The sequence below is a fragment of the Convolutriloba macropyga genome, chromosome 1 (genome assembly GCF_964194025.1).
Source record: "Convolutriloba macropyga chromosome 1, txConMacr16.3, whole genome shotgun sequence".
Taxonomy (NCBI): domain Eukaryota; kingdom Metazoa; phylum Xenacoelomorpha; order Acoela; family Convolutidae; genus Convolutriloba; species Convolutriloba macropyga.
In genome coordinates, this window is record NC_134468.1 from 31,716,086 (window position 1) to 31,743,678 (window position 27,593).

Genomic DNA, 27,593 nt, shown 5'->3' on the forward strand with positions numbered 1-27,593 from the left:
ATGCACCGATTTATCTGTTTGCTCCGTGAAGGTTCGAAAATAATGCCTAGCATTTACACCGGGACTTCTTTTCATTCTTAAGTCTATGTTATAAAAATTTCTTGATCTTTTGACGAAAAAACTTTGCATTGCATTGAGATCCCATCTCGTGGTTCAGCGTTGCACCCATTCACTGTTCCGATTATTGCAATTCTTGAGTGATAAGATAATTATGTACCATGTAATTTGCTATGCTCCTTTTGGTAGTTTATTAGCTATGAAAGATACTATTATATTATTTTTTATTTTAAGATAAATACTAATTTCAAGCATGCTGCGCCTTACAATGCCAATTTTTAGCTGTTTCAAGTTATCAAATTGTTTTGCTTTTTGCACACGAGGTGTTTTTGTGTAGTAACCACTGGGCTTTGGAGATTGGCATTTGCAAATAAATTTGCAATTTGTCTAAATTGAAATCGATTTCTGTTGATAATAGTTGAATTTGATGACAGAGTTAGCTACTAGTTAGAATTTCTTCAACCATGGTCAAGTAATGAGCAACAATGCTGTTAGTTTTGCGTCTTATTTTGAATATAAACATGCAAAATACAATGCTCTCTACATGCGGTATCAAAGTGGTTTTGTGTTGGTTGTAATATATTAAGCTATAAGCGTCTACATAACCAAATTGGACGTCGAGTAAGCAACAGCGCATCGATTCATCGCATCAAAATACGCTTGCCTGCTTACAAGCCTGCTTTTCTTTAGCTTGCTCGATCTACAATCTCCAATTATGGTAAGCCTAAAGAGTCTCATATAACCGTATGTTTAACCATTGTTTTAAAACTACTTCATCGAGGCTTTCTTTTGGTGCGGAAAATTAATTTGGTATAGAGCTTGTTTTGATTTAGACGAGCTCACTTTTATCATAAATGAGGCATAGTTTGATTGTTTTCTGTACACAGATATAAGTTAGTCATATTGCAGTAATCTGAAGGTCTAGTTTACAGTTTTGTATTGTTATTCTTTGTTCAATAGAAGTAAATATCTCATTTAGCTGCCCAAATGCCGTATTAAGTTATCTTACAAACAAATTGTCAATTTAAAGATTTTAGTAAACTCAACCGTTTATTAAAGTACAAAAACGTTCAGAAGTAAAGTGATGGTAAAACATGCTACAAAATGAGGCAGTATTTGTGTGACCAGATTTGTTATATTTACCGTTAAAGATCTGTCATTACTCTTAAACAACCGTGATACAAGATATTGTTGAACTTTGACGGTGTTCATAGTTTGCTTAAACTTGTATGAGCCTGGCTTGGAAAGTTACCCTTTCTCTTGTTTGTTTCTTCACAAACTTAAACGCCTTAGTTTTGGTCTTGTGAGCTGGAGAGCTGCGTTATTCTAAGCTGTGGAATTATATTGTAGAGCAACAAATTTAAGTTTGATCCAAGTTGACGTTGATCATCTTCACAAATGACTGTTAGTACCTTTCTTCTCTAATGCATCATTTAGGCCATTTCCTTATCCGATAAAAAAATTTAGTTCCTCGATGAATGTCCAGCTGGCATCAATTTTCTCCCCCTTTTGACGTGATAGCGCGTTCGCCTAAATGTTGACCTAAGTATGTTAGAACAGAAGTATCAGCGGACCAAGAGACTTTACTGCCTGATACAAAATTACTTGCGACTGAGTTCGGGGTACAAGTGGCGAGGGGGAGGTGCTCAGATTGAAGTTCTACCTTAGAAAACCAAAGGGTAAAATCTATCGTTCCGCATCAGAATTATAAAATTGGTGGACATTTTAATACTCTTTTTTGTTGCATCGGGTTGTTATACACGTGATATCTATACAAATAACACTGCTATACCAATCTACGTGCTTATGTAAGATGCGAATCAATTGTGATTTTGTGACAACTTTTTTAGTGGAGTTAATCAACTTTACATTCAAGTATACTCGTTGACAAAAGAAACGCAAAAATAGCATTTTATATGTCTGCGACATTGTCATAATTTTGACCGTTTCGTTTGATTTTTATATTGGACAAATAATCATAAGTTTAATAAATCCATTTTCATAAAAACTGGCCGTTCTACTTAAAGAGAAAATCCAAATAGATTTTGACACAGTTTTCCGTAAACAGCTGTAAATTGAGTTTTACGTAAGATCTGTTAATGCCTCCAATATTTAGGAAAGATTCTGCATTGTGAAATCAACAATTTAATGAGCAAGTTGAACAGAATAAACGTGTTACTAAACGCGTCGTACGGAAAATTGGCAAACTTCTATCTAGATCTTCTCTAAACGAATACTTGCCACTTTTTATTTGGATCTATTAAACTTTGATTTTAGCTGTAAGCTGAGCGTAGCTATATTGCGGTGCTGTTGGTTTTTTACGACTCGACGAGTAGTATTGGTTTTCTTAAGGTTTTTTTTATCGGAAGTACTATTCGTTCAGACGCTGTTTTGACCTAAAAGCGAAAGTGAGTAAAATTGCCGTGTGAAATAATTTTTTTGGAGCGAGAGAACTTTTTTGATCATGCTCTGCGTTTAGTGAATCACTTTGAAAAGTAGTTTTTGACTGAATGGCACATATATAACCTTTTTTTCGTCTGAGTGGCCACTTTTTTTTTTGCTTGTAAATTGGTTTTGGTAGAAATGATTTTTAGTCGATGCTATATTGAAATTTAAACCTCGAAAATTGATACCGCAATGTTTTGCAGAGCCTGGAAATGCGTTTCAAGTTCAAAAATAGCACACAGTTTTTTTGGTTTTTTTTCTGTCTTCTATTAATTTATGGATTCTTTATTTTTGGATCTTTAAGCCGTCTCTTTGCCGAAAGTCAGTTAAAATGGCAACTCCCCTATGATAATTCCTATACTCAACGCATCTTTCTACCCCGATGTAATGTTATTTCACAAAATTGTACATACGCTAATCCGATTTTAGTGTTTTTTTTCCAATTTTTCAATGTTTTCGTCGGTATTATGGTTTTAATTACTAGAAATAGTCTATTGTACAACATTAGAGACTTTAATTTCGTTTCAATAAAAATTCAAAAATTTTAGAGTGAATTAGAAAAAAATTTAAAATTTCATAAATGCAGTCTTAAAAATTTGACCAAAGTTTTTGACCTCTTTTTGCAAAATGTTTCAATGTTTTGTATGTTTGAATTTGCCTTTTTTTGTGTTATGTTCGGCAGGATAGATCTTTGTCTCGGATGACTAATTGTCTTTTCTATTTTTCCGAATTTTGAACAATGAAATGTATTCGTTGTTCAAGAATTAGTCTCTGTTACGGTGTTCCTTTCATTGTGTCCATATTCTTCACATTCCAGTTTGTATCATTCTAGCTTTGTCCTGGCACCTACCTGTATATTGGTTATATTGATTTTTTGAGTTGTTAAAAAATCTAATGATTTCTGCTTTTTCTTAGATTTTCATTTGATTGGTTTGCAATTGATTTCATTCAACATAAGGCAGTGCTGGGAGTTTGCTAGAAAGCATTTTCAAAAAATTCTCATATTTAAATTTTTTCCGGCCTTGGTATTGTTTTTAAATGATTTTTTGCCTTTCAATATTTTTCTTTTGATTGTCTTTTCTATGGTTAAATTTTCGAATTAGTATAAAATCTTGTCTAGCATATATACAAAAAGGCAGAAGTATATGTTCTCTGAATTGCAGTGATTGGAACTCTAATTGTAGTGGTTTTCTGATTCTTGAATTTTAGCAATTTTTTTTTGAAAATTTTAATTTGGTTTCTAAGATTATTATCTGCCGTTGACTTTTGCGATCTTTTTGAAATCGGAATCATGAATTATTTGAGGGCAATTGATAGCCCTGTCAGCTTTTTCACCCTATCAGTGTTTTGACCATTTAACTTTTTTTAACGTTAACAAACGTTTTCAATATTATAAAATTTTGGTGCATTTTGTTTCTCTTGGTGACAGTGGTATTTTTTTAGATCAGCCTTGGGGAGGTAATGAGTTAGTGGTTTAATACAAAAGGTAATGTTTTCTGCTGCAATTACGGTACTTTTTTGTGAAGTTTTTACGCTTCGAGTTGCTTCCGGAATTCTTCCGGCTATGTTTATTGTTTAGTCGTTCGACGCTCCATTTTCTTTTTACATTTGTTATAGAACATTCTGTCTCTTCACTGCTGAAATGGTTTTTTCACGCTTTCTGCGTGACCTAAATTGCGCCTATTTAGAAGTTGTGTCTGTTGCTAAAACGAAGTTGATTGTAAGAAAGTTGATTGTATGGTCCGACAGCCGAGTGGTTAACGCGAAGGGCTGTTAATCAGGAGATCGACGTTTCGAACTTCGGCAGTTAAACATTGTTTGCACCCAAAAACATCCTCCTTTGAATTAAACTTGTAAGTTTTTTAGGCTGCGGCGATAACTTCTATCAACTCACTTATGTATCTTTTTCCATCTGTATTTTACGGCACGCAAGACTATTTCGCAGCTATTGCGGCAATCTGCCGGCTATGTTGATTACTTGTCGATCGATTTACAAAAGAAAACGAAAAACGGCCCGCAATTTTATAGACAATTTGATCAGGCAATTTAGATTATTAAAATGCTATCGGTTGAAATGAAACGGTTTAAATTATGCTGTTCAAATTGACTTCAAAAACAGGTAATTTACAATGTAAGACTGCGATTTGTGCGTTTACTTTTGACAACGAGAGTATCTGGTAAGTTAATCTTGCGTGGTTATATAGTGTGGATATATTAAAACTAGAATTGACAACACATTGACTTCTTTTTATTTTTCTAACACATTGTTTTGAAGTCATTGCGAATTCAAAGCTGTGATATCAAGCTGAAGAAAGCTGTTTGTAGACGTAGCAGTCGGAGAAAAAGGGCGCAATATTATGGTGACGTTTTTTGTACCTCTAAATTTAGAGTGAGAAAGCAGACTTGCGGTTTCTGTGCTTTTTGCTCACATACAGCAATTTGACTTCTCATTTTTACTTTCAACGAGTTTTTGATGTGTTTAAAAAGTGGTTCAAGTGCACTAATTGTTCTCATCTGCAATTGATTGAATCTTTCAGTAAGCAGTAAATGCTTTTAATTAGTATGTTGCTGTTATTTATTATGAGGTTGTCGTTATTTGTTTTTTTTAATTTTCTTTTTTCGATTTGTTTCCGCATTTGTCGTTCTCTTTGTTGCGCTGTCTGTTCGGTGTATTATTGACAGGTCACTTGTGCTTCTTAATAACTATGTTATATATATTTTTTAAAGCTTAAGTATTCTAACTAATGATTTTAATGATTTTGGTACCTTCATTTTGCAAATTGTGGGCTAATTTTACCCTCAGTTTTTTTCTACGCTGATCTATTGTGGAAATGTGCACAATTCAGGTGCTTTTTATTGATGGAAGAGTAATTTTGACTCGATTCGTTTTCTAAAAATAAGAATGAGTTTTTGAAAGCTTTTTGTTACTATGTTGCATAATTGCCTTATGTCTGTTCGGATAAATAATTTTACATTATGGAGAAAAATTTGGCGGTTAGCTTACAAATATTCTCCAGACAATAAGTCTGAATGACGTATGCATTGCTCTCATTTGCTGTTTGTAAATACAAAATCTGGTATAGCTTTCGCAATAATTTATTTTTTTTTCTTTCAGCAGAATATTGCAATTCTGCGCTGTGCCATTTAACAAGAACTGATTTCCGGTTTAGCAGCGCACTTCGTAGTAAAATTTGTGCCTTTTTGTTGTTTTCTCACATTAGCATTTCTCAGTTTCAGTGAAATGAATACAAATTGTTAAGCAACGTTTCCCGAGGATGGTTTTTAATTATGTGCTCTGTACGTTTATTCTTTTGATCAAGACTTTTTGAAACTACAATTGAAGGAACAAAAATTCTGATTGATTGATCGCATTTTGTAGCAATCCAGCTTAAATAACTATATATTTTCAACTGCTTTGCATTTGAATTATCGCCAGCTTTAAATAGTAACTTTGTGCTCCGAATATCTCCCGGTTAACTTGTTCATTGATTAGCCGCAACGTTATCAAACCTTAAATACAGTGACAACCAAGTGCAATAATTTTTAAATCTTTCAATGGCAGCATTCAAATTGAAGTCGAAGTCATTCGACATTGCTTTACTTGAGGTTAGTAACGAGATTTTTGGCGTAACATTATAGGGGTTTAATGCAGTGTGCTCATTGTTGCTAGAAAATAAACGAAATCATGGTTGTAAAATTTTTCTGGCTAATGGCACAGAAAAACAGTTGATTTTTCTTTGAAAAAGGTTACAGGATATATTCTCCCAACTACCAATGATATTACACATCAAAGGAAAATGTTTTGAGTAAAATGTTGCAATAATGCAAATTTTGTTTCTATTCTAAAATGTTGCAATGGTTTTTCAGAAAGTGGTGCATCATAGCAAGTTCCGCAACATCTATGGACAGGCACACAAGAAGCAGGATAGCTATGAAGGCATCCCGGTCAGTAGCAACATGTTTGAGAACAACTACTCTTGTGTCAACCCAAAGTTCCTCGCCATCGCTACAAAAGCACCGGGCTGTTTCACCGTCATCGACCTTAAACATGTGAGTCTAATCGTCCGAAGCAATAGGTACTTTCAAATCTTCAGTTTGTTTCTCTAAAAGGGAATTAATTTCCAGATGCCAGAGCACTTTACATTTGTCACCATTTTCTTCAAAGATTGTACTTTTTTATTTGTTCATTTTTGTCCTGCCCTGAAAACTGCTGACACAATTTTGTAATCTAAAAATTCAAACCTGACAGTTTTGTCATTTTCGTTAACTCAATACTGTATACTCCGTAACTTACCTTTGGTTTCCCTTTGTAGTGAAATAAATTTTTAGCCATCAGTATAAGAGCCAAATGTTCTAAAAGTTAGAACACAAAAATTCAACCTTTTAATCGTCTTACTATAGGCACATCTGCTCAATTTGTCTTCATAAGAGTCATAATGGATTATGCTATATTTGCTTGGAAGGTATAAAGAAATTTATTTATTGTGCTGAATTAACGACCGAAATACTGCTCCGAGATCTGACCATCAAAGGTGCTCAAATAGTTAAACCCTTGATTTTTTTCCTTTTTGTACAAGCTTTTGAATGTTGGACATTGGGCTGAAAACAATTTAGGCAGGGAGTTCCTATAAAGATCAGAAGGGAACACTACAATAGTTTTGAGGAACGTATTCATCATCTCGCAAATTTTTCAAAATCAACTTCTCAGAGAGTCAGCTGTATGCGCGTTTGCTTTTAAACTGTTTCTTCTTCTCATCGATAATTATTAGCATTTCATTTTTATAACAGAATTTTTCAAGTGTTTGTTGGTCGTGTAATGAAAACCAAAAGCAATGATTTTATGTAAAGTTTCAATATTTTTCATTCTATATTTGAATTTTTTTAATTCTTGTTTCCATCGCAGCATTTCTCATAGTGAATAAATATATTCTCAGCGTGATTTCTTTCAGTTTTAATCTACTTTTTAATATTTTGATATGGGATCTATTGGTTATTCAACAGTTTTTCAAAGCAGTCAATTTTCATTTTCTCAATTGCTCTAAAGAAGTTTTTTTGCAATTATTAATAGCCGCCCTGCCCTCATCTTCTCAGCCGGCTATTATAGCGCTCCTAATTTTTTTTTTACAGTTCAAAGAATTTGAATTGTATTGGAGCGCTGTCTTTTTTTTAAGATCTGTTCACACATGTTCATGATTTTTGAAATCAAATTGGAGTAAGGATTTTGGTGACGCCGAAACAGGAAGTGGAGCGAAAAGGCGAGTTGTTTTGCGGCGTGAATTTTTTTCGCTCTAATTTTAAAGTAGAGTGAGAAAACGGTGTTGGAACAAAAATTCGCTTTCTCGCTAGTGGTTTTTTGTTAACATACGGCAATTTCACTATGCTTTTTTTCTAAATGATTTTCCCAATCCATTCATAGTCTGTTCTAGGCCTAGTTTTTTGTTTGAAGTTTCCATTTCTCGCTAGTTTTTTTGTTTAATCAATGAAATTTCTTTTGAATTGTACGTCAGGACTTGTCCTGCTATGTTTTTTACTACGTCGAACAGAAACATTTTACCGCTTTTTCAACAATTTGCGTGAAATCTTTTTGACTTCTCTAGCCTAGTTTCTCTCTTCTCTTGTTGTGCTTAAAATGATTTCGAACATCAGTTGCTCAGCAAAGCGATTCAAAATGAACAGTCAGTATGAAAAAATTGATGTCTGAAATAGAAACGGGATAAACCCATAAAGCCCAATTTTAGATGCCCGCTATTTGAACGTCGTTCCTATAAGTCTTAGTTACCATCTCTGTAGCGTCTCTAAGAAACAGAAGTATGTTCAACTACGAAATGCCATCGAAATAAATCGGGCTTAAAAATGTTTTTGTACAAAAATCTATTTCAATCCCAATCATGCTTATTGGAATCAACGGCGGCTATTTTCCGGCAATCTGCGGGTATGTTTTAATCCTGTGTTCTTTTAATGACTCGTAGAGGAGTATTGTCATTACACTTTTTTTTTTAGCTGAGCAAGCTTGTTCATGAATTGAGTTTTTAATCTTTCTTTTCAAGCATATGCCTCTGTTTTTGAACGTTGACTTCTGTTGTCGAACATTGGACTGCAATGATAGCTTAGTTTGTAAGGTGGAGTAATGAAGAACTGCTGATAATATTTTTGGGAAAAGGTCATTTGACAGATTTTGATCACATGTAAGTCCCTCCTACATATCTAAACCACAGACCAATCACCCCTTATCAAACCCCCTGCCTACCCTCCCACCCACCTAAACCTTCTATACCTATCCGCCTATACCTTAAAGGAAAATGTTTTGAGTAAAATGTTGCAATAATGCAAATTTTGTTTCTATTCTAAAATGTTGCAATGGTTTTTCAGAAAGTGGTGCATCATAGCAAGTTCCGCAACATCTATGGACAGGCACACAAGAAGCAGGATAGCTATGAAGGCATCCCGGTCAGTAGCAACATGTTTGAGAACAACTACTCTTGCGTCAACCCAAAGTTCCTCGCCATCGCTACAAAAGCACCGGGCTGTTTCACCGTCATCGACCTTAAACATGTGAGTCTAATCGTCCGAAGCAATAGGTACTTTCAAATCTTCAGTTTGTTTCTCTAAAAGGGAATTAATTTCCAGATGCCAGAGCACTTTACATTTGTCACCATTTTCTTCAAAGATTGTACTTTTTTATTTGTTCATTTTTGTCCTGCCCTGAAAACTGCTGACACAATTTTGTAATCTAAAAATTCAAACCTGACAGTTTTGTCATTTTCGTTAACTCAATACTGTATACTCCGTAACTTACCTTTGGTTTCCCTTTGTAGTGAAATAAATTTTTAGCCATCAGTATAAGAGCCAAATGTTCTAAAAGTTAGAACACAAAAATTCAACCTTTTAATCGTCTTACTATAGGCACATCTGCTCAATTTGTCAATTTGTCTTCATAAGAGTCATAATGGATTATGCTATATTTGCTTGGAAGGTATAAAGAAATTTTTTTTTGCGCTGAATTAACGACCGAAATACTGCTCCGAGATCTGACCATCAAAGGTGCTCAAATAGTTAAACCCTTGATTTTTTTCCTTTTTGTACAAGCTTTTGAATGTTGGACATTGGGCTGAAAACAATTTAGGCAGGGAGTTCCTATAAAGATCAGAAGGGAACACTACAATAGTTTTGAGGAACGTATTCATCATCTCGCAAATTTTTCAAAATCAACTTCTCAGAGAGTCAGCTGTATGCGCGTTTGCTTTTAAACTGTTTCTTCTTCTCATCGATAATTATTAGCATTTCATTTTTATAACAGAATTTTTCAAGTGTTTGTTGGTCGTGTAATGAAAACCAAAAGCAATGATTTTATGTAAAGTTTCAATATTTTTCATTCTATATTTGAATTTTTTTAATTCTTGTTTCCATCGCAGCATTTCTCATAGTGAATAAATATATTCTCAGCGTGATTTCTTTCAGTTTTAATCTACTTTTTAATATTTTGATATGGGATCTATTGGTTATTCAACAGTTTTTCAAAGCAGTCAATTTTCATTTTCTCAATTGCTCTAAAGAAGTTTTTTTGCAATTATTAATAGCCGCCCTGCCCTCATCTTCTCAGCCGGCTATTATAGCGCTCCTAATTTTTTTTTTACAATTCAAAGAATTTGAATTGTATTGGAGCGCTGTCTTTTTTTTAAGATCTGTTCACACATGTTCATGATTTTTGAAATCAAATTGGAGTAAGGATTTTGGTGACGCCGAAACAGGGAGTGGAGCGAAAAGGCGAGTTGTTTTGCGGCGTGAATTTTTTTCGCTCTAATTTTAAAGTAGAGTGAGAAAACGGTGTTGGAACAAAAATTCGCTTTCTCGCTAGTGGTTTTTTGTTAACATACGGCAATTTCACTATGCTTTTTTTCTAAATGATTTTCCCAATCCATTCATAGTCTGTTCTAGGCCTAGTTTTTTGTTTGAAGTTTCCATTTCTCGCTAGTTTTTTTGTTTAATCAATGAAATTTCTTTGAATTGTACGTCAGGACTTGTCCTGCTATGTTTTTTACTACGTCGAACAGAAACATTTTACCGCTTTTTCAACAATTTGCGTGAAATCTTTTTGACTTCTCTAGCCTAGTTTCTCTCTTCTCTTGTTGTGCTTAAAATGATTTCGAACATCAGTTGCTCAGCAAAGCGATTCAAAATGAACAGTCAGTATGAAAAAATTGATGTCTGAAATAGAAACGGGATAAACCCATAAAGCCCAATTTTAGATGCCCGCTATTTGAACGTCGTTCCTATAAGTCTTAGTTACCATCTCTGTAGCGTCTCTAAGAAACAGAAGTATGTTCAACTACGAAATGCCATCGAAATAAATCGGGCTTAAAAATGTTTTTGTACAAAAATCTATTTCAATCCCAATCATGCTTATTGGAATCAACGGCGGCTATTTTCCGGCAATCTGCGGGTATGTTTTAATCCTGTGTTCTTTTAATGACTCGTAGAGGAGTATTGTCATTACACCATTTTTTTTAGCTGAGCAAGCTTGTTCATGAATTGAGTTTTTAATCTTTCTTTTCAAGCATATGCCTCTGTTTTTGAACATTGACTTCTGTTGTCGAACATTGGACTGCAATGATAGCTTAGTTTGTAAGGTGGAGTAATGAAGAACTGCTGATAATATTTTTGGGAAAAGGTCATTTGACAGATTTTGATCACATGTAAGTCCCTCCTACATATCTAAACCACAGACCAATCACCCCTTATCAAACCCCCTGCCTACCCTCCCACCCACCTAAACCTTCTATACCTATCCGCAAGTACCTACCCCCACCTAGTCCCCCACCAACCAACCTACAGCTACCAATCCCCCACGGCTACCCCTTACCTACCTACTCATCTGCCCCTGCCTATAGCCCCCGACGTACCTAACCCCTACAACTACCTCCCACTTTAAAAACCAACCAACTACCCTCCCTCCCCCCAAAAAAGATAAAAATGGCCACAAGTTGTCAAAATATTACATTTTCTATAGCAAACATGAATTTATGTGAACAATCAAGTACAAAGAAGATCACCAAAATCCCTGGAACAAATAATTCAATTCTCCCCCCAAATGCTATAAAATTGAAGACAATTATTAAAAAATGATTGAAAAAGTTTGTCCAACATTCAAAATGGTCAAAAATTCTTTCAAACTACTATTACTAGCTAACACAATTTGGACAAACATAAGTGTTAAAACTTAGTGTTAAGACTTAAAAAAGCCGGATGCGATCAAAAATTGTCTCGCTTATCGCAGAAGTTTTTCACACCTACTTTCTCGCTCTCAGAAAGATGCATGAAAATGAACAAAAACCACTGTTTTTCGCTCTTTTGTTCATCAGATTGATGTTGTTTCCACTTGAGGCATCGACTTTTTGATCTTGTTTCAGAACTACTCAGCCACAAAAATTAACCAGAAGAATTCCGGAAACGCCTGAAAGAGTCCTCTTAGCCAAAAACCACATTTCGAAATAACTAACATCCACTAGAAAAGTTGCAGAGTTGTAAAAATCGTCACGCTTTCGATTTGTACTGGTTCATATACAAATGCAAGCATTTCATGCAACCGAGACAATAAAATTGCATACAGAACTTTATAAAGTCCACGATAAGAAAAGAAACATCTCTAACTCTGAAATAAAGAGACAAAGTATACGAAATCGGAAAAAATTTTCAAATTTTTGTCAATTTTCAATGAAAAGAATTGCTTGGTACCACAGAGGCCGAATTCAATTTGTAATAGAATTTGCGTACAAGCAATAGGCTTATATTCAGTTATGTAAAAGTAATAAGACACAAATGGGCCAAAAACAGGAAAAACCGTCACAAATCGTAAAACGACCTTAAATTACAATGAGCTCTCAAAATGCGATAAAAACGTCAAAAATATATCTTTAGTCTGAAATAATGTTTTTCGACAAATAAGAATTTTGGAAGACAAAAAAACAGATTGAAGAAACCGCGTGTTAACAAAAAAAAAACGGGTCGCTTGTTTTTTAGGACTTTATTCTTTGCTCTGTTTAAAAAAAAGGAGTGAACAAAATAACCACTCTCTCGTTCCTCCGATCTTCGAAGTTGTTCACTGAAACAACTTTCAAACTCTATTCACTCCGTGGACATCCGGTGTTCTTGCTCGCTCACTTATAAAAAAAACATAGCCGGAAGAATTTGGGAAACGACTCGAAGATGTCTTCGCCAAAAGCAGCCCGTCTAACAACTAGTTTCAGATGGCAGTGAGCATCAAAGAAGAGAAAAGTCTATCTTAATTGCAATAAAACAGAAAATTTAACTTCAAACAATTTTATTCAGAAAGAAACAAAAATTCAATTACTTTTGCAATTCGTACAAGTACAAATACTAAGGGAAAACAATATTTCCAAAAATCGCTCCAACTTCAACGCTCACACAATTAAGGACAAGCCAAAATAAGCAAAAATATCAATGAAGTGAAAAACTGCAAGGAGTTGAAACAATTTTTCGCAGTTTCTCAAAAATCAAAGAGAAAAAGTTGCTTTTGATCAAAGAACCTGCATTTAATTTGTAGTAGAAACTGCCTACGAGCATTAAGCTTACATTCATTGAGAAGTAAAAGCAATGAAATACAATAATGGGCCAAAATCGCCAAAAATATCTTTAAGACCGGAGAATTAGTTGAATAACCTTCAAAATAGCGTAAAAGTCCCTTTAATTACCAAAAGTCGTCGGAGCGATATCAGAACAACCCGAAAATTATAACTTTAGTCTGAAATAACCTTTTAGACAACATAGAAGTTTCCAAGAACAAAAAAGAACAACTTGAAAAAGCCGCACGTGAACAAAAAAAATTGCTCGCTTAGGACGTTTTTTCACCTACATTTCTCGTTCTGTTTCAAAAGAAGGCATGAAAAAGGAACCTCTCTCTCTTTTCTCCCTTCTTCGAAGTTGTTCATTGAAACAACTTTTTCAAAATTTTAATCACTCCCTGAAATTGCGGTTTTCTCGCTCGCTCACTTATCAAAAAAAAACAAAACCATAAAGCATCTTCGATTCTTAGAAAACAGAAAAACATAACGCCTCTTCGAGTCGTAATAAAAAATAAATTCAAGAGCGGAAGGTTAATGCTACCTAAAATTGATATTAAATTTAATTGTCCCATTTCGATAGAGCGAAAGTTATCAAATGGAACAAACTTGCGCAGCGCATTTGAGAGCTATTGGTGCTGCGTTAAAAGTCTTCAATTATCGTTGTATTTATATCCTTGTCTCATTCAAAAGTGATTTTCACGGCCTCCATTGCGAGTACAGGTGCAAAACCTTGTGATCGTGTTTACAAACTTAACAGGTCTTAGTTGAGTAAACTTCTTCTGAAATCTGCGCGGGGATCTATTTTGGTTCTTTTACAATGAAATATCAATACCCGGCGGATATATAGATTTTGGATACTGTTAATTCCCAATCTATTGTGTTGACGGTAGGTTTGTGTATATAGGTGGGGAGACAAAGCAACTACGTGCAGGTCAAGCACTCTGGCAGTCAGCTGATGGACCTAAAGTGGAACCCATTCAACGACCGAATGCTTGCCACCTCTGCTGACGATGGAACGGTAAAAACATTTCTTCATCAACCGGCTTCTGATCTGAAATGTTAAGGACAGCATCCGATATTTTCTTGGCTTCAAACAAGTTTTTCATCGAAAAAATGTAATGATTCTGATGACCATGCGTAATTTTAATAGCGGAAATTAAATTTCTAGGAATCATAGCTGCGTATGGGCGATTTGGGAAGACTTTGTAATATCATTGTGATCTTTCTGGATATTTGAAGTGTCGATTTTAGGTGCTTTGGGAGTAATTGGAACATACAAGGGTCTGATGTTTAATAAACTGAGAGGGTCATTAATTGCTATCCAACGAAGTCTATTATTATAAACGTGTGTTTTTTTTGCAAAATTTTCACTGACCGTTTTCTGCTAGATCATTGTTTCGATATCACTTCTGAAGTGACTTTTTCACGCTTGATTTCTTGATTTTTTTGCTTGATCTAAGTTGCTCTTATTGAGGAATGAAGTATGCGTTGCAAAAATAAAAGCGATTGTAAACTAGATCACAAGGGAACGATAGACGAATACTAAGTGCTTCGATCAAGGACACTCGAGTGGGCCCGAATCCCTCCCTAGTCCTAATTTCTGTACCTATAAAGAAAATTTTTTCTTTGCTACAGCCCCCTCTGAATCAAATTGCCCAGCCTGTCGTTCGAGTTCGAAAGCATTTCATCCGACTTTAGTCGGTTTATGTATGATTTGTTTCAATGTGCGTAGTGTTTGCAGATCAAGATCTGGGTGATTCCGGAGGAGGGTGTGAAGGAGGGAGCAGAGCTGGAGCCCATTCGAGTCATCACTCACCACAAGAAGAGGGTGTACGGGCTGGAGTGGCACCCCAGTGCAGAGAATATCCTTGCCACATGTTCTGCTGACTGCACGGTTAGATAACATAATATGCACTCATATAACCACTGATAAACTATTTTATAAACTATTTTTCATGAAGCGTCCTCAAAGGGCCTTTCATAAACTATTTTATTTAAGTGTCCTCAAAGGGAATTGTGTAGGGTATTTTTAGTAGCTTGATCAGCTGGATGTGGATGTGGGTGGGGGGCTATAATGGGAAGGACCCCAATTTGTTTCAATACCTTTTTCAGCAATATTTTGACATTTTTGCAAAATATTTCAATAGTTTCAATGTCTGATTTTTGTTTTTAATTTTGGCTGGAGAAGTGATATGTAATTTTATTGAACCAGCAATGCTAAATGTTAAACTGTTCTTGTTTTTCGACTTTCTTTTTATAGCTGCGAAGCTGTAAGCTGAGCGTAGCTATATTGCGGTGCTCTTGGTTTTTTATTACAATTCAAAGAATTTGAATTGTATTGGGGCGCTGTCTTTTTTTTTAAGATCTGTTCACACATTTTCATGACTTTTGAAGTCAAATTGGAGTAGTGATTTTGGTCACGCCGAAGCAGGAAGTGGAGCGAAAAAGCGAGTGGTTTTGCGGAGTGAAATTTTTTTGCTCTAAATTTAAAGTAGTGAGAAAACGGTGTTTGAACAAAAATTCGCTTTCTCGCTAGTGGTTTTTGTTCACATGCGGCAATTTCACTTTGATTTTTACTGTTTCTTCGATTTTTTGGATCGGATTTTTTTTTCTAAATGGTTTTTCCAATCCATTCATAGACCGTTTTAGGTCTAGTTTTTTTTTGTTCAATGAAAATTCTTTGAATTGTACGTCAGGACTTGTCCTGCTATGTTTTTTGTTTCGTCGTCTGACGCTCTTTTTTCGTTTTACATTTGTTCACACCGCAAAGCTGAAAAAGTCTAATTTTCTGAATGACTTCTTCCTTTCACTAACGGCATTTGCGCGCGTGACGTCATTTCTCACTCGCTTTTGCGAAAGATTTTAGGTTATTTGCGTGATTAGATTTTGAGCATACGTGACTTACCTCACTCAATAAAATGACTTTTGCACTTTAAAACTTAAGTTTAATTTGAATTTGTTTAAGGTCAAAGGAACTCATTTGTGCAGTAAAGGGCCTAATACGAGGCTTCTTCGGAATGAATTTTAACAAGCTTTATTAATTTATCGCTGAATGTTTTTTACCTAGTTTTTTGAGCGGCGTCGATTTTTTTTCAATTTAGATCTGTATCTGTTTCTATCTCTATTATATGGCACGCAGGTATATTCTCTCGCAGCTATTCCGGCAATCTGCCGGCTATGTTTTTTCAATTTCAACTTTAATTGATTGAAATTCCAACTTTCAAAATCTATTATGAAGAAAACTTTTTGTTCCCGTTTTTTCAATGTGTCTTCAACCTCCAGATTCTAGCATTTAGACTGTCTTCTTTTCAATATCTATGCTGAGTTATTGCCTGTAGTTTTATCTGCTCTGAATTTATAAGTTGTTAAAGAGTTTGATAATTTTTCATCTATTTCCTTAGGTGTTTTTTTTTTTTCAATTTTCTTTGTTTGAGCTTGATTTGACATTTTGTCGCTCCTGGGTTTTGTTGAAAATCCTTATATTTTCATAATCTAATTTTATCTGAACTGACAGATATTTTTAAAATTTTTTGATTCTTTGTTTTCTAATAAACAATTTTTTGAGTTTTGATGTTTGTCTGATTCCTAATAATTTTTAATTTTCAATAGTTGGAAGTTGCCAACAAGATTCATAATAATATCGTCGACAAGAGAGAAGTAATTGTAAAATATTCTGAAATGCTTTGATACCAAAACTGAACATTTGTTCCTGACACCTAAATTTGTTTTATTCAGTTCAGTTTCTAAGAATGTTAAACTGGTCAGTTGTCCAGCCTAGCAGACTTTTTTGTTCAAAAATTTTGTTATCTATTAACTTTTAGACTTTACTCTAATGAGGCAAAAATGTTTTCAGACAAAAGATAATGGTAGCATCGAGTTTTGTTTGGGTGGAGCCGACGCTTCGAGATACATCCGGAATTCTTGCGGCTGTTTTTTGTATAGTGATAGACCAAAGAACCGAAGTTCAGGAAGTGAATAACGTTTGAAAGCTATTTCGGTGAAGAAATTTGAAGAGGGGAGAAAAAAGGAGTTGCTTCATTCATAACTCTTAAAACAGCGGAAATGGTGTAAACAAATTTTGCCTAGCGATTAATTTTTGGTATTCGCCTGCGCCGTTTTAAGGCTGTTTTCTTCTATTTTTGAATGTTTTGCTGTGTGAAGGGTTTTGTTAACCGAAGTTCTAACATTCGAGTTTTTTTTAATGTTCTTGATAGAACATGGGTGTTTTTTAGATGGGCGTTTTTTAGATTATTTTACTGATTTTGGGCTATATCGGCGTTGTTTTATCCATTGCTTTGGTTTATTGCATTTATTGTTATGTGAATTGCAGCCTAACGCTCCTGATAATTTTCCATTATGCATTGAATGAAAATTTTTGGTAGAATTTGTTTTCTATCAACTTCGCAAAATTTTTATTTTCCTGCTTTCTCTAATTTTGAAACGATGATATATTTGTGGCCCTATTATGGCGTGCTTATTACTATTTGACCACTTTTTAAACCTCAAATGACTGAAACAACGTTTTCCGTCTGTATGTGTTGCTCGCAACCGAAATGTCCTTCTTTTCGGTTAATTTTTTGGCCAATGTTTTTTTTATTGGCTAAGATTGTTGTCTTCTTTGCTCTCTTGTGTTCTGTTAGTTGATTTTAGTTATCGGAAAGGCTAGTGTTTCGGTGAAGACGAATCGTATCCGGACGTCTCCTTGCCATATATTTTTTTATAAGTGAGCGAGCAAATTAAAACCGAGCATAAGTGAATTTTGAAAAAAATAGTCTTCATGAAAAAATCGAATAGCGGTGAAAAAATGTACTGATTGTTTTGCTCTGACATTTTTTAAAACAGTGGGGACTTGTTGGTTTTAAAAGTTATTGAGCGCGCGTTTCTTTTTACGTGCACCTTTTTCAAGTCGTTTTTTTTCAAATTGTCTGCGGTCTAGATTTTTGTTGGCTGGAGTATTATTCTCACCATTATTTTGATGGCCTTTTGAAGCTTCTTGGTAGTCAAAGGGATTTTACGCTAATTTTGCAATTGTTCAAACAATTTTCCGCTTAATAGGCTACTTAGTAATTTTTGGCCATTTTTAGTGCTTTTTTGCACTAATTGGAACTAAATAGAAACTGAATTGAAGTCTAATGCTCGTCGGTATTTTTTATCACGATTTCAATAAAGTTATTTCTGGTGCAAGGTAGTTTTTCCTGCTAAATTTGTCGAGAAAAATGATGTTTGTTTAAAGTTTCGTGATTTTCCTATTTTTCCTTTCCTTAGAAGAGGCTTTTGTGGGCTTATTACGGCGCACCCTATGTTTGAGCTTTTTCATAGTCTCGTTTGTTTGAATCAAAACTTTTTTTGTTCCTTTTATCTTGTACAGATATATAAATATTTGAATTTTCCTTATTTTGAGTTTGCCTTTGGGTTGCATTTTATGGTTGATTTTTTATTTGTCCTAATATGGCTGTTTTCTCATTTGATGTTCTTCCTGTAGATACTTGTTTCTGGAATGCTAGTTTTCTCGTTGAACATGACTTCGATTCGTTTCTGGATTTTTCCCTCATGTGACATCTATTTTTAAAGGATGTGTTTAATAGGAAGTCAAATGCTACCGGTCAGGTGTTTTAGTCAGTCTAATGAACAAAAGTCAAAATCCGAGATAATTTAGAGTGGTTTTGATTTATATATCAATCTGAAAGAGAAAGCGAGAGATAGAGAGAGATGGGGAGCTAGCGAGCGAGCGAGAACGGTAAAATTAGGCGTGCAAGATTCGCTAAGCGAACAGTATTTTTGATCACGAGCGGCCTTTTCAAAACGTTTTTTTTTGGTAAGATCTTTTTCTTTTCAGCCAAAGGTGTTTGTCTCAATAATCGAAGCTATTTAATTTTGTTTCGTATCGTTTTGGACCACTTAAAGCATCTATAGGACTTAATTGCGCTTTTGAGATATTTTTGCGACTTTGTGTTATTGTACGCTTTTTTGCATTGGTTTCTGGTGATCTTTGGCTCTGATTGATATGAATTTTGAGTCATGTTTGCTAAAGATGATGGTGTAATTTAATTGAAGTCTTTTGGTTAGGAGTTTTTCCGTCGTTTTTTTGTTCAGTCTTTACATCCAGTGATTCTTCACGTAATGTTAGCAAGAAATGGGAATTTTTGTATTCTTTCCCTCATTTTACTTTCCCTCTACGATTTCTCGGGATGTACTTTTGTTGATTTTATATCAGTCGGTGGTCGTTTAGTAAACGATAACTTTCTAGTGCAGGTCATTTAACATCAATAAAGTGCACAATTTTATTTTTGAAGTCATGATTTGACTTCAGAATGAGAAAACACTGTATAAAAGTTTGCTTTCGTCCTAGTGATATTTTGTTCTCGTGCGGCCATTTGACATCTGTTTTTCGAGTTTTTAGTGCTTTTTTCTAACTGCTTTTGCGAATCTTTGTCATAGCTATTTCTAATTAATTGCGCTCAAACAATTAATTGTCCTCAAAAAACGGAATACACAAGTAGCTCCAAGCGGGCATCGAGTGCTCTTAGAGCCTTTCAGCTCACTAGACTCCAAGTATGGGATTCACAAACTGTTCTGGAGAAACTGTTCTGGAGACTTTCACAGGAAGGTTTTGTTAACCAAAGTTCTAACATTCGAGTTTTTTTAATGTTCTTGATAGAGGGAGATTTACGCTAAATGGGTGTTTTTTAGATTATTTTACTGATTGTTGGGCAATATCGGCGTTGTTTTAACCATTGCTTTGGTTTATTGCATTTATTGTTATGCGAATTGCATCCTAACGCTCCTGATAGTTTTCCAATATGCATTGAATGATAATTTTTGGTAGAGTTTGTTTTCTATCAACTTCGCAAATTTTTTATTTTCCTGCTTTTTCTAGTTTTGAAACGATGATATGTTTGTGGCCCTATTACGGCGTGCTTATTACTATTTGACCAATTTTTAAACCTCAAATCCAGAAACAACGTTTTTCGTCTATATGTGTACTCTTAACCGAAATGTCCTACTTTTCGGTTAACTTTTTGGCCATTGTTTTTTTAATGGCTAAGATTGTTGTCTTCTTTGCTCTCTTTTGTTCTGTTAGTAGATTTTAGTTATCTGGAAGGCTAGTATTTTGGTGAAGACGATTCGTATCCGGACGTCTCCTTGCGATATATTTTTTGATAACTGAGCGAGAAAATTAAAACCGAGCATAAGTGAATTTTGAAAAAATAGTCTTCATGAAAAAATCGAATAGCGGTGAAAAAAATACCGATTGTTTTGTTCTTACTTTTGAGATATTTTTGCGACTTTGTCTTATTTTACGCTTTTTTGCATTGGTTTCTGGTGATCTTTGGCTCTGATTGATATTAATTTTGAGTCATGTTTGTTAAAGATGATGCTGTAATTTAATGAAGACTTTTGGTTAGGAGTTTCTCAGTCGTTTTTTAGTTCATTCTTTACATCCAGTAATTCTTCACGTAATGTTAGCAAGAATTGCGGAGGTTTTGTATTCTTTCACTCATTTTACTTTCCCTCCACGATTTCTTGGGATGTACTGTTGTTGATTTTCTATCAGTCGGTGGTCGTTTAGTGAACGATAACTTTCTAGTGGTCATTTAAAATCAATAAATTGCACAATTTTGTTTTTGAAGTCATGATTTTCGACTTGATAATGAGAAAACACTGTTTGAATAAAAGTTTGCTTTGGTGCTTCTGATATTTTCTTCTCGTGCGGCGATTTGACATTTGTTTTTTGAGTTTTTAGTGCTTTTTTCTAACTGGCTTTGTGAATCTTAGTCATTGCTATGTCTAATTACTTGCTCTCAAACAATTAATTGTCCTCAAAAAACGGGATACATAGGTAGCGCCAAGCGGGCATCAAGTGCTCTTAGAGCCGTTCAGCCCAGTAGTCTCCAAGTATGCGATTCACAGAAATTGTTCTGGAGACTTATGGTGTGAAGGGCGTTTCTTACAGGTTGACCCCCCTCCACATCAGCCCCCCCCCCCCACACCCCTGCAAATCGTTCAGGCCGTAAGAGCAGTAGAGCCAGAAACCGCCCTCCCACCGTGCCCCCCCCCACTGTTGCCCCCCCCATCAGCCCCGGTGCACCCCCTCCCTCGCTGCGCTTACCTTACGCCCCTTCAATTAAGCTAAAGCAAGCCCCACTATACCGTGGCTAGCCACTGACGAAGCCAACCGTTCGTTTGAGAGTTATTCGCCCGACGTTAGTCGGTTAGGTTTGTTTGTTTGGTCAATGAAAATGGTTGAATTGTACTTCAAACAATATCTTGAATTGTTTTTGTTTACAATCCAAAGAAATTGAATTCTATCAAGGCGCTGTCTTTTTTGAGATCTGGTGACAAATTTTGATAAGTTTTAAAGTCAATTTGGAGTAGTGATTTTGGTTACTCAGAACGCAGAGACAGGAGGGAAAAATTTGACCCTGAGTTGGAAGTGCAACGACAATTTGACTGATTTTTACTGTTTCTTAGGGTTTTTTTAATTGGATTATTTACGTTTTTTCCCAAAACATTCATTGTCCGCTCTAGGTCTAGTTTTTTGTTTAGTCAAAGAAAATTTTTTGACTTTGGGGTCAGGTTGTTCTGCTGTTTTTTTTTACAATTCAAAGAATTTGGATTGTATTGGGGCGCTGTCTTAAAAGATCTGTTCACACATTTTAATGATTTTTGAAGTCAAATTTGAGTAGTGATTTTGGTTACGCCGAAACAGGAAGTGGAGCGAAAGAGCGAGTGGTTTTGTGGCGTGAAATTTTTTTTCTCTGTAATTTTAAGGTAGAGTGAGAAAACGGTGTTTGAACAAAAATTCGCTTTCTCGCGATTGAGTTTTTGTTCACATGCGGCATTTTGACATTGATTTTCTGTTTGTTTTTTAAATTGTTTGTTAGCTGATTTTTTTTTAGAAATGGTTTTCCAATTCACCCAGTTCGTTCTAGGTTTAGTATTATGTTTGCTCAATGAAAGTTCTTTGAATTGTACGACAGGACTTGTCCTGTTGTTTTTTATTTCGTCAAGGTTTTATAACAATCTTAGTACGTCATGCTCGCCGAAAATCTGCTTTTCGTTCATTATTCATTCAATTTGACTGAATTGCGTGCGTGGCATCCTTTTTCATTCTTAGTGGAGATTTTTTTTCCAATCGCGATAAAGTTTTTGGTCACACGTGACTGACTTCTTTCAAAATTGACTTCTTTTAAATCTCAAATTGATTTTTGCTTACTTTGGAGATTCGATTTCAACTGCGTCTAATTGACGGTGATTTGAGTGCAGCTGTTAGAAACGACACATAAGTTATACAAATGTTTGACAGCTTGTTATGACATCTCAGCAATTGGTAAAACAAAACAAGTTTCATATACCTCAGCTGAGAGGCCTTTTAATTAAGTGGGACCGATGTTTTAGGCGGCTGTGTTGGACATTGGCGCTGCGACTGAGAAAGATGTGGTGGTAAGCAAGACAGAACCACATGGGGATTTCGTGTTCCAAGTGAATTGGGACTACGAGGGGGAGAGGATATTCACCCTGGGCAAGGAGCAGATACTAAGGAGCTTCAATGCTAGAACCGGAGAATTGATTGCTAAGGTTTGATCCGAAAGCGCAAATTTGATCTTTGGTCACTGTTCCGGTTTAGAACAAAATAGAGACAACTTAGAAATGTAAAGTGTGCTCTTGAGATAGTTTGTTACTTTTTCCTCAATTTGGCTTTAAAAAAGTTCGAGGAGTTAACCGTCAATCTAAGAAATGCAAACACATCCGTAGCCTACTTTCATTGCTAGAATCAATTTATAGCGCTATTCTACTATTTTCAGTTCCGATATAATGTGCAGAATTAAAGAAATTAAGTAGCCGGTATTTAGGCTTCGGGTACCGCTCATCAGCTGAAACGTGCCACCAAAATGGCGACACTTGGGAAGACTAACTTAATAGTAACAACTGGTTTCTCTGGCCTGAACAGTCCCGAGATGAAGTTCTGGCAGATGGACTCTCTAGACACCTGTGTCATAACACACGCATGTGGAGAGGGGTCAGGGTGTCTGTTTCCCTTCTTCGATGCTGACAGCAGTGTAGTCTATGTTGCTGCTAGAGTAAGTTGACCACCGTAGAATGAATGTTTCGGTATCAGTTTACAAATCGCATTTTGCTGCTTGAGTAACCGGCTAGAGTTTCTACCTCGAAAGCAACTTGTAGCCTGATGATAAACTTTTTCTTGCTGAGGAACAGATAATTATTAGTTGCTCATGAATGTTGTTTGAAACCATTATTATTGTACACGGGTGTATCTTTTTAATGCTCAATATTTGCTCGATCGTTTTCTTCCCGGCTGTTCTTTCACTCGCCTGAGTAATTTTTTTCGTCGAAAAAAGCGTGGTGCTCTCTTAGAGCTCTACTAAGCATGGGTACACGAATTTGTCGAGGAGCGCTTGAGGAGGCATATGGTGATTTTAAACCACTTTTTTCCTCACGTTCTGAGGCTGTTCTCCTATACTTAAGCTAGCTACACCCAAAGCCAACACCTCGCCTGTCATTCCGGGTTTAAAATTTTTGTCATTTTTTAGTTTTATCTAGCCTCAAGGGCCAAGGAACCTCCTGTAGGGTTTGATAATAGGTTACTGTATAGTTTCTAGATGTATAGGAATTTTTTCAAGATTTAAACATCATGAATTTTAGTATTTCTTTAAATATTTTTTGTGCAATTTTTAAGTTTATTGAAATTGTTTCATTTTTTTTAGGTTTCTCAAGCCTCAAGAGCCAACACACCTATAGTGCCTGATAATAGGTTACTGCATATTTTCTAGATGTAATGGAATGTTTTCAAGATTTTAGTATCACGAATACAAGCAATTTTTTTAAAAAGAATTGCTTGTTTAAAATTGCTTTTAAACAAAAATTTTTTCATAATTTTCAATTTTATTTTTTTTGGTTTTTTTGTGCACCAGGGGCCCAGAAACCTCCTCTGGGGTTTGATAGTGAGCTTCTGAATGGTTTCTAGTGTTAATGGAATGGTTATCAGAATGGTTATATTTTAACGACTCGAGTTTTTGCAATTTTTTGATAAAATTTAATTTTTTAAAATTTTTTGAAAAAGTATGTTACAAGTTCTTTGGATCTTTCTGAGCCAGCGAAACTTTTTAAGGCTTGAAATAGGTATACTGGATAATCTCTTGATACAATGAAATGGTTCTGAAGTTATCAATATCAGGAATTATAACAAGATTTTTCAAAATTTGCAATTGTTTTTAAAATTTTTGAATATTTTTCTTTTCGTAGTTTAACGATCATTACTGGCCAACGAACCTTTTCAAGTCTTGCAGATGGGTTACATGGTAAAAATCAAGAGACAAAATGTTCTTCGACATTTTCTTCACTGTTAAATGTGGAAACTTTGCACTCAATTTTCTATGATTTAATTACTAACAAGGCTAATAAACTAGAAGTTTCAGAGTCGAATCTCATCATTAAAAATATTCCTAGCTCACTCTTTCCTTCTGTTTCTCGTTCACGTTTGATCTCGCGCTCACACTCTCTCCTTAAATCTTTTGATGCCGTACTTCAGCGGCTGTAATGTGGCGTGATATCATCGTCTATTACCCTATCCTCGCGCCCCTTCAATCAAGCTAAAGCTATCTTCACTAAACAGTGGCGAGGTACTGACGAAGCCAACCGCTCGCCTGTTGTTTGAGAGCAATTCGCCCGGCGTTAGTTGGTTATAATTACTGCTTTTTTCGATTTTTTGGATCGGATTTTCTAAATGGTTTTTTCCCAATTCATTGTTCAATCTAGGCCTAGTTTTTGTTGGAACAAAATTTTTGTTTCTCGCTAAGGATTTTTTGGTCACATTTGGTATTTGTGCATTGATTTTCTGTATTTTTTAAAATTTTTGATCTGATTTTTTAAGATGGTTTTTGCAATTCTTTCCGTTCTAGGTCTAGTTATTTGTTTAGTTAATGAAAGTTCTTTGAATTGTTCGCCAGGACTTGTCCTGCTATGTTTTTTTATTCGTCGTCTCCATCGATGATTCATGAGACCTAACTTCTTGGAATTGACTTTTTCAATTTCAGTGATTTTACTGTTTTGCAGTTAAAATTTGTGTGTGTGACGTCATTTGTTCTGCTTTTAGGTCATTTGCGTGACTTACCTCACTAAAAAAATGAGTTCTGAACTCGCTAAATGAACTCTAAGTTTTATGAACATTTACTAGTTAAAATTCAATAGTGTGCATCTAGGTAGTGCCAAATGTATATGCCCTAATTCTTGAGTATTAGAGTGAGTTTTTGATTTCGAATATTAATTTTGAAAATGCTCTATTGGTGCTTTTTCCTTATAGAGCGTATGTGTCTCATAAAAGTGACAGTCCGAATCTAACCAAAAATTCCAGTGGTCTATTAAAGGACTGGTGATCAATCTAACTCTAACGAAAAAGTCTGGTGGTCTATTAAAGGACTGGCTATTTTCCGGCAGTCTGCCGGCTATGTTGTTTAATTAAAGGTAGCGCCCAGCGGGCATTAAGTGCTCTTAGAGCCTTTCAAGCTCACTAGTCTCCAAGTATGCGATTCACAGAAACTGTTTTGGGGACTTATACTTATGTCCCCAACAACAGCCCCTCTAACCCCCCCATCCCCAGCCCTGAACATCGTTTAGGCCGTAAGGTCCCCGTACAGACAAAACCGTCTTCCCACCGTTGCCCCCCCCCCCCCACATCAGCCCCCCCGCTGCGCTCACAGCACGCCCCTTCAATTAAGCTAAAGTTAGCCTCACTAAACCGTGGCTACCTACAAACAAAGTTAACCGCTTGCCGGTCGTTTGAGAGTAATTCGCCTGGTGTTAGTGGATTACGTTTATAGATCTAGTCTAATTTGTCGTTTATTACCTACTCGTTAAAGAAAGTTGTACAAATTGGGCAGTGAAAAAGTTTTTGAAACGCTTTTAAATGGATTAAAACTTGATTTTTGCTTACTTTGCTTTTTTTGAATCAAAGCAACAATTGGTAAAATCTGAAATTACGGCCTTTTATTCCGATATCGTATATGTGTTAATTTCTCAGTGTTTGAACAGAAATACTTTTTTTAATTTAAGAAAATTTTTGAGCACAATAAAGAATCTTAGCCTAAAATACGTGGATTATTCTTGCCGAAGTAATGTTCCTTGATGTCTTTTCATTTCAGGGTGAGGTGACAATCCGATACTTTGAGATTGTGGCTCCCGAGGACGGGGCCGCTGGAGAGGTGAAGCTGTACGACCTTTTCATGTACAACTCCCACACATCCCAGAAGTCCATGTGTTTTATGCCCAAGAGAGGTCTCGACTTCATGGAATGCGAAATCATGAGGTGCTACAAGCTACTGAACTCGACTCATATGGTCGAACCAGTATCATTTTACGTCCCTAGACGAGTAAGTTGAGGTTATTTGCGATAAGAGTGAAATCGTAGAATACTTGCTCTGCATTACCCATACCTTAGATGATTTGCACCATTGTTCACCGATTTACTTTAGTTATTTAGAGTCCCATGTCGGTGAAGGGTTGCACATCTTTTCATTTCTATATTTCTGATGTCTCACAATCTGAACAAATCGCGACAAGTCACTAGCTTAGTTGTATTCTGACAGTTACCTTGAACTTGGCGTGATTTAAGTTTGATTGCAGGCCGAGGGTTTCCAAGAAGATCTGTATCCCCCGACTGTGGGTGTGGACCCAGCCATGTCAGCTGAGGAGTGGAAGGGTGGGAAGAAGAGTGGGCCTGCTCTGGTGCCCATTCAGGACATCCCACGTGAAACCAGTCGAGATGCACCGGAGGCATTTGTGTCTACCGGTGGCTCAGACGACAACTCAGAGCTCCAGGTAAACAATTTAAATTTATTCCATGGATTTTGTATAAATAAATACAAAAGCCTTATTCAATAGAGAGAGTGGGACCTACCGTGCTATTTTTACCCCTTTTTAAATGACTACTTTGATTTTCGAAGAAATAAAGTCATTATGATAAAAGTGCATGTAAAGAATTGGTCGGAAGATTTTGGCGAGTTCATCAGTCCCATTAAACTTTTAAAAAGTTTAAAAATTGATGAAATTGTTCATGGGAGTTTAAAACAGGCCCTGAGATTATGGTTCAACCAGGAGAGCAAGTGAGTATTTATAGCTCAAGGATGCTATCCATTGTCCTATTCTATTAATTTTGTTTCTCTTTTCAGGCTCAGAAGAGTAAACTAGAAGCGCAAGTGGCATCTCTGAAAGCGGAGCTGAAAACAGCTCAAGATGTGATCAAAACTAAAGACGACGAATTGTCCAAGCTGAACTTTCAGCTGGAAACTTCCAAATCTCAGCTGAAGGCAGCCGAAGAGGAAGTGAGTAAGCTGAAGGCAAACCAAGCTGAGTAATTGATCAACAAACATGACATTTGATTGTGAAACTAAGCATGTATAAAACTTATTTGATTTTTCTACTGATGATAATAAATCTACTGCTGATTTTATCCAAACCATTTTTATTCAATAATTAAATTATTTCCGTGTCTGA

The 27,593-nt window shown here is 35.6% G+C and overlaps 1 protein-coding gene across 3 annotated transcripts; it reads left to right on the forward strand.

Annotated features, from left to right (window-relative positions):
• Window positions 1-641: 641 nt before the first annotated feature.
• Window positions 642-27,593, forward strand: LOC142337889 (coronin-2A-like). 3 transcript variants are annotated; one of them, XM_075387519.1, is made up of 10 exons: window positions 642-775; window positions 6,370-6,552; window positions 8,872-9,054; window positions 13,987-14,100; window positions 14,824-14,976; window positions 22,482-22,661; window positions 22,937-23,164; window positions 26,243-26,470; window positions 26,724-26,918; window positions 27,269-27,593. In XM_075387519.1, the coding sequence occupies exons 1-10, from the start codon at window positions 773-775 to the stop codon at window positions 27,452-27,454; spliced, it is 1,653 nt and encodes a 550-aa protein (XP_075243634.1). In that variant the 5' UTR covers window positions 642-772; the 3' UTR covers window positions 27,455-27,593. The 3 variants fall into 3 exon arrangements, with proteins under 3 accessions (XP_075243634.1, XP_075243625.1, XP_075243642.1); XM_075387510.1 differs by lacking the exon at window positions 642-775 and adding an exon at window positions 855-1,461; XM_075387527.1 differs by lacking the exons at window positions 642-775; window positions 8,872-9,054 and adding an exon at window positions 856-1,461.

Excerpts from the sequence above, each read along its gene's own strand:
- LOC142337889 (XM_075387510.1), top strand. Across the intron at positions 9,055-13,986 it reads CCGTCATCGACCTTAAACAT|GTGGGGAGACAAAGCAACTA; the intron begins GTGAGTCTAATC and ends TTGTGTATATAG. Across the intron at positions 23,165-26,242 it reads TAGTCTATGTTGCTGCTAGA|GGTGAGGTGACAATCCGATA; the intron begins GTAAGTTGACCA and ends TTTTCATTTCAG.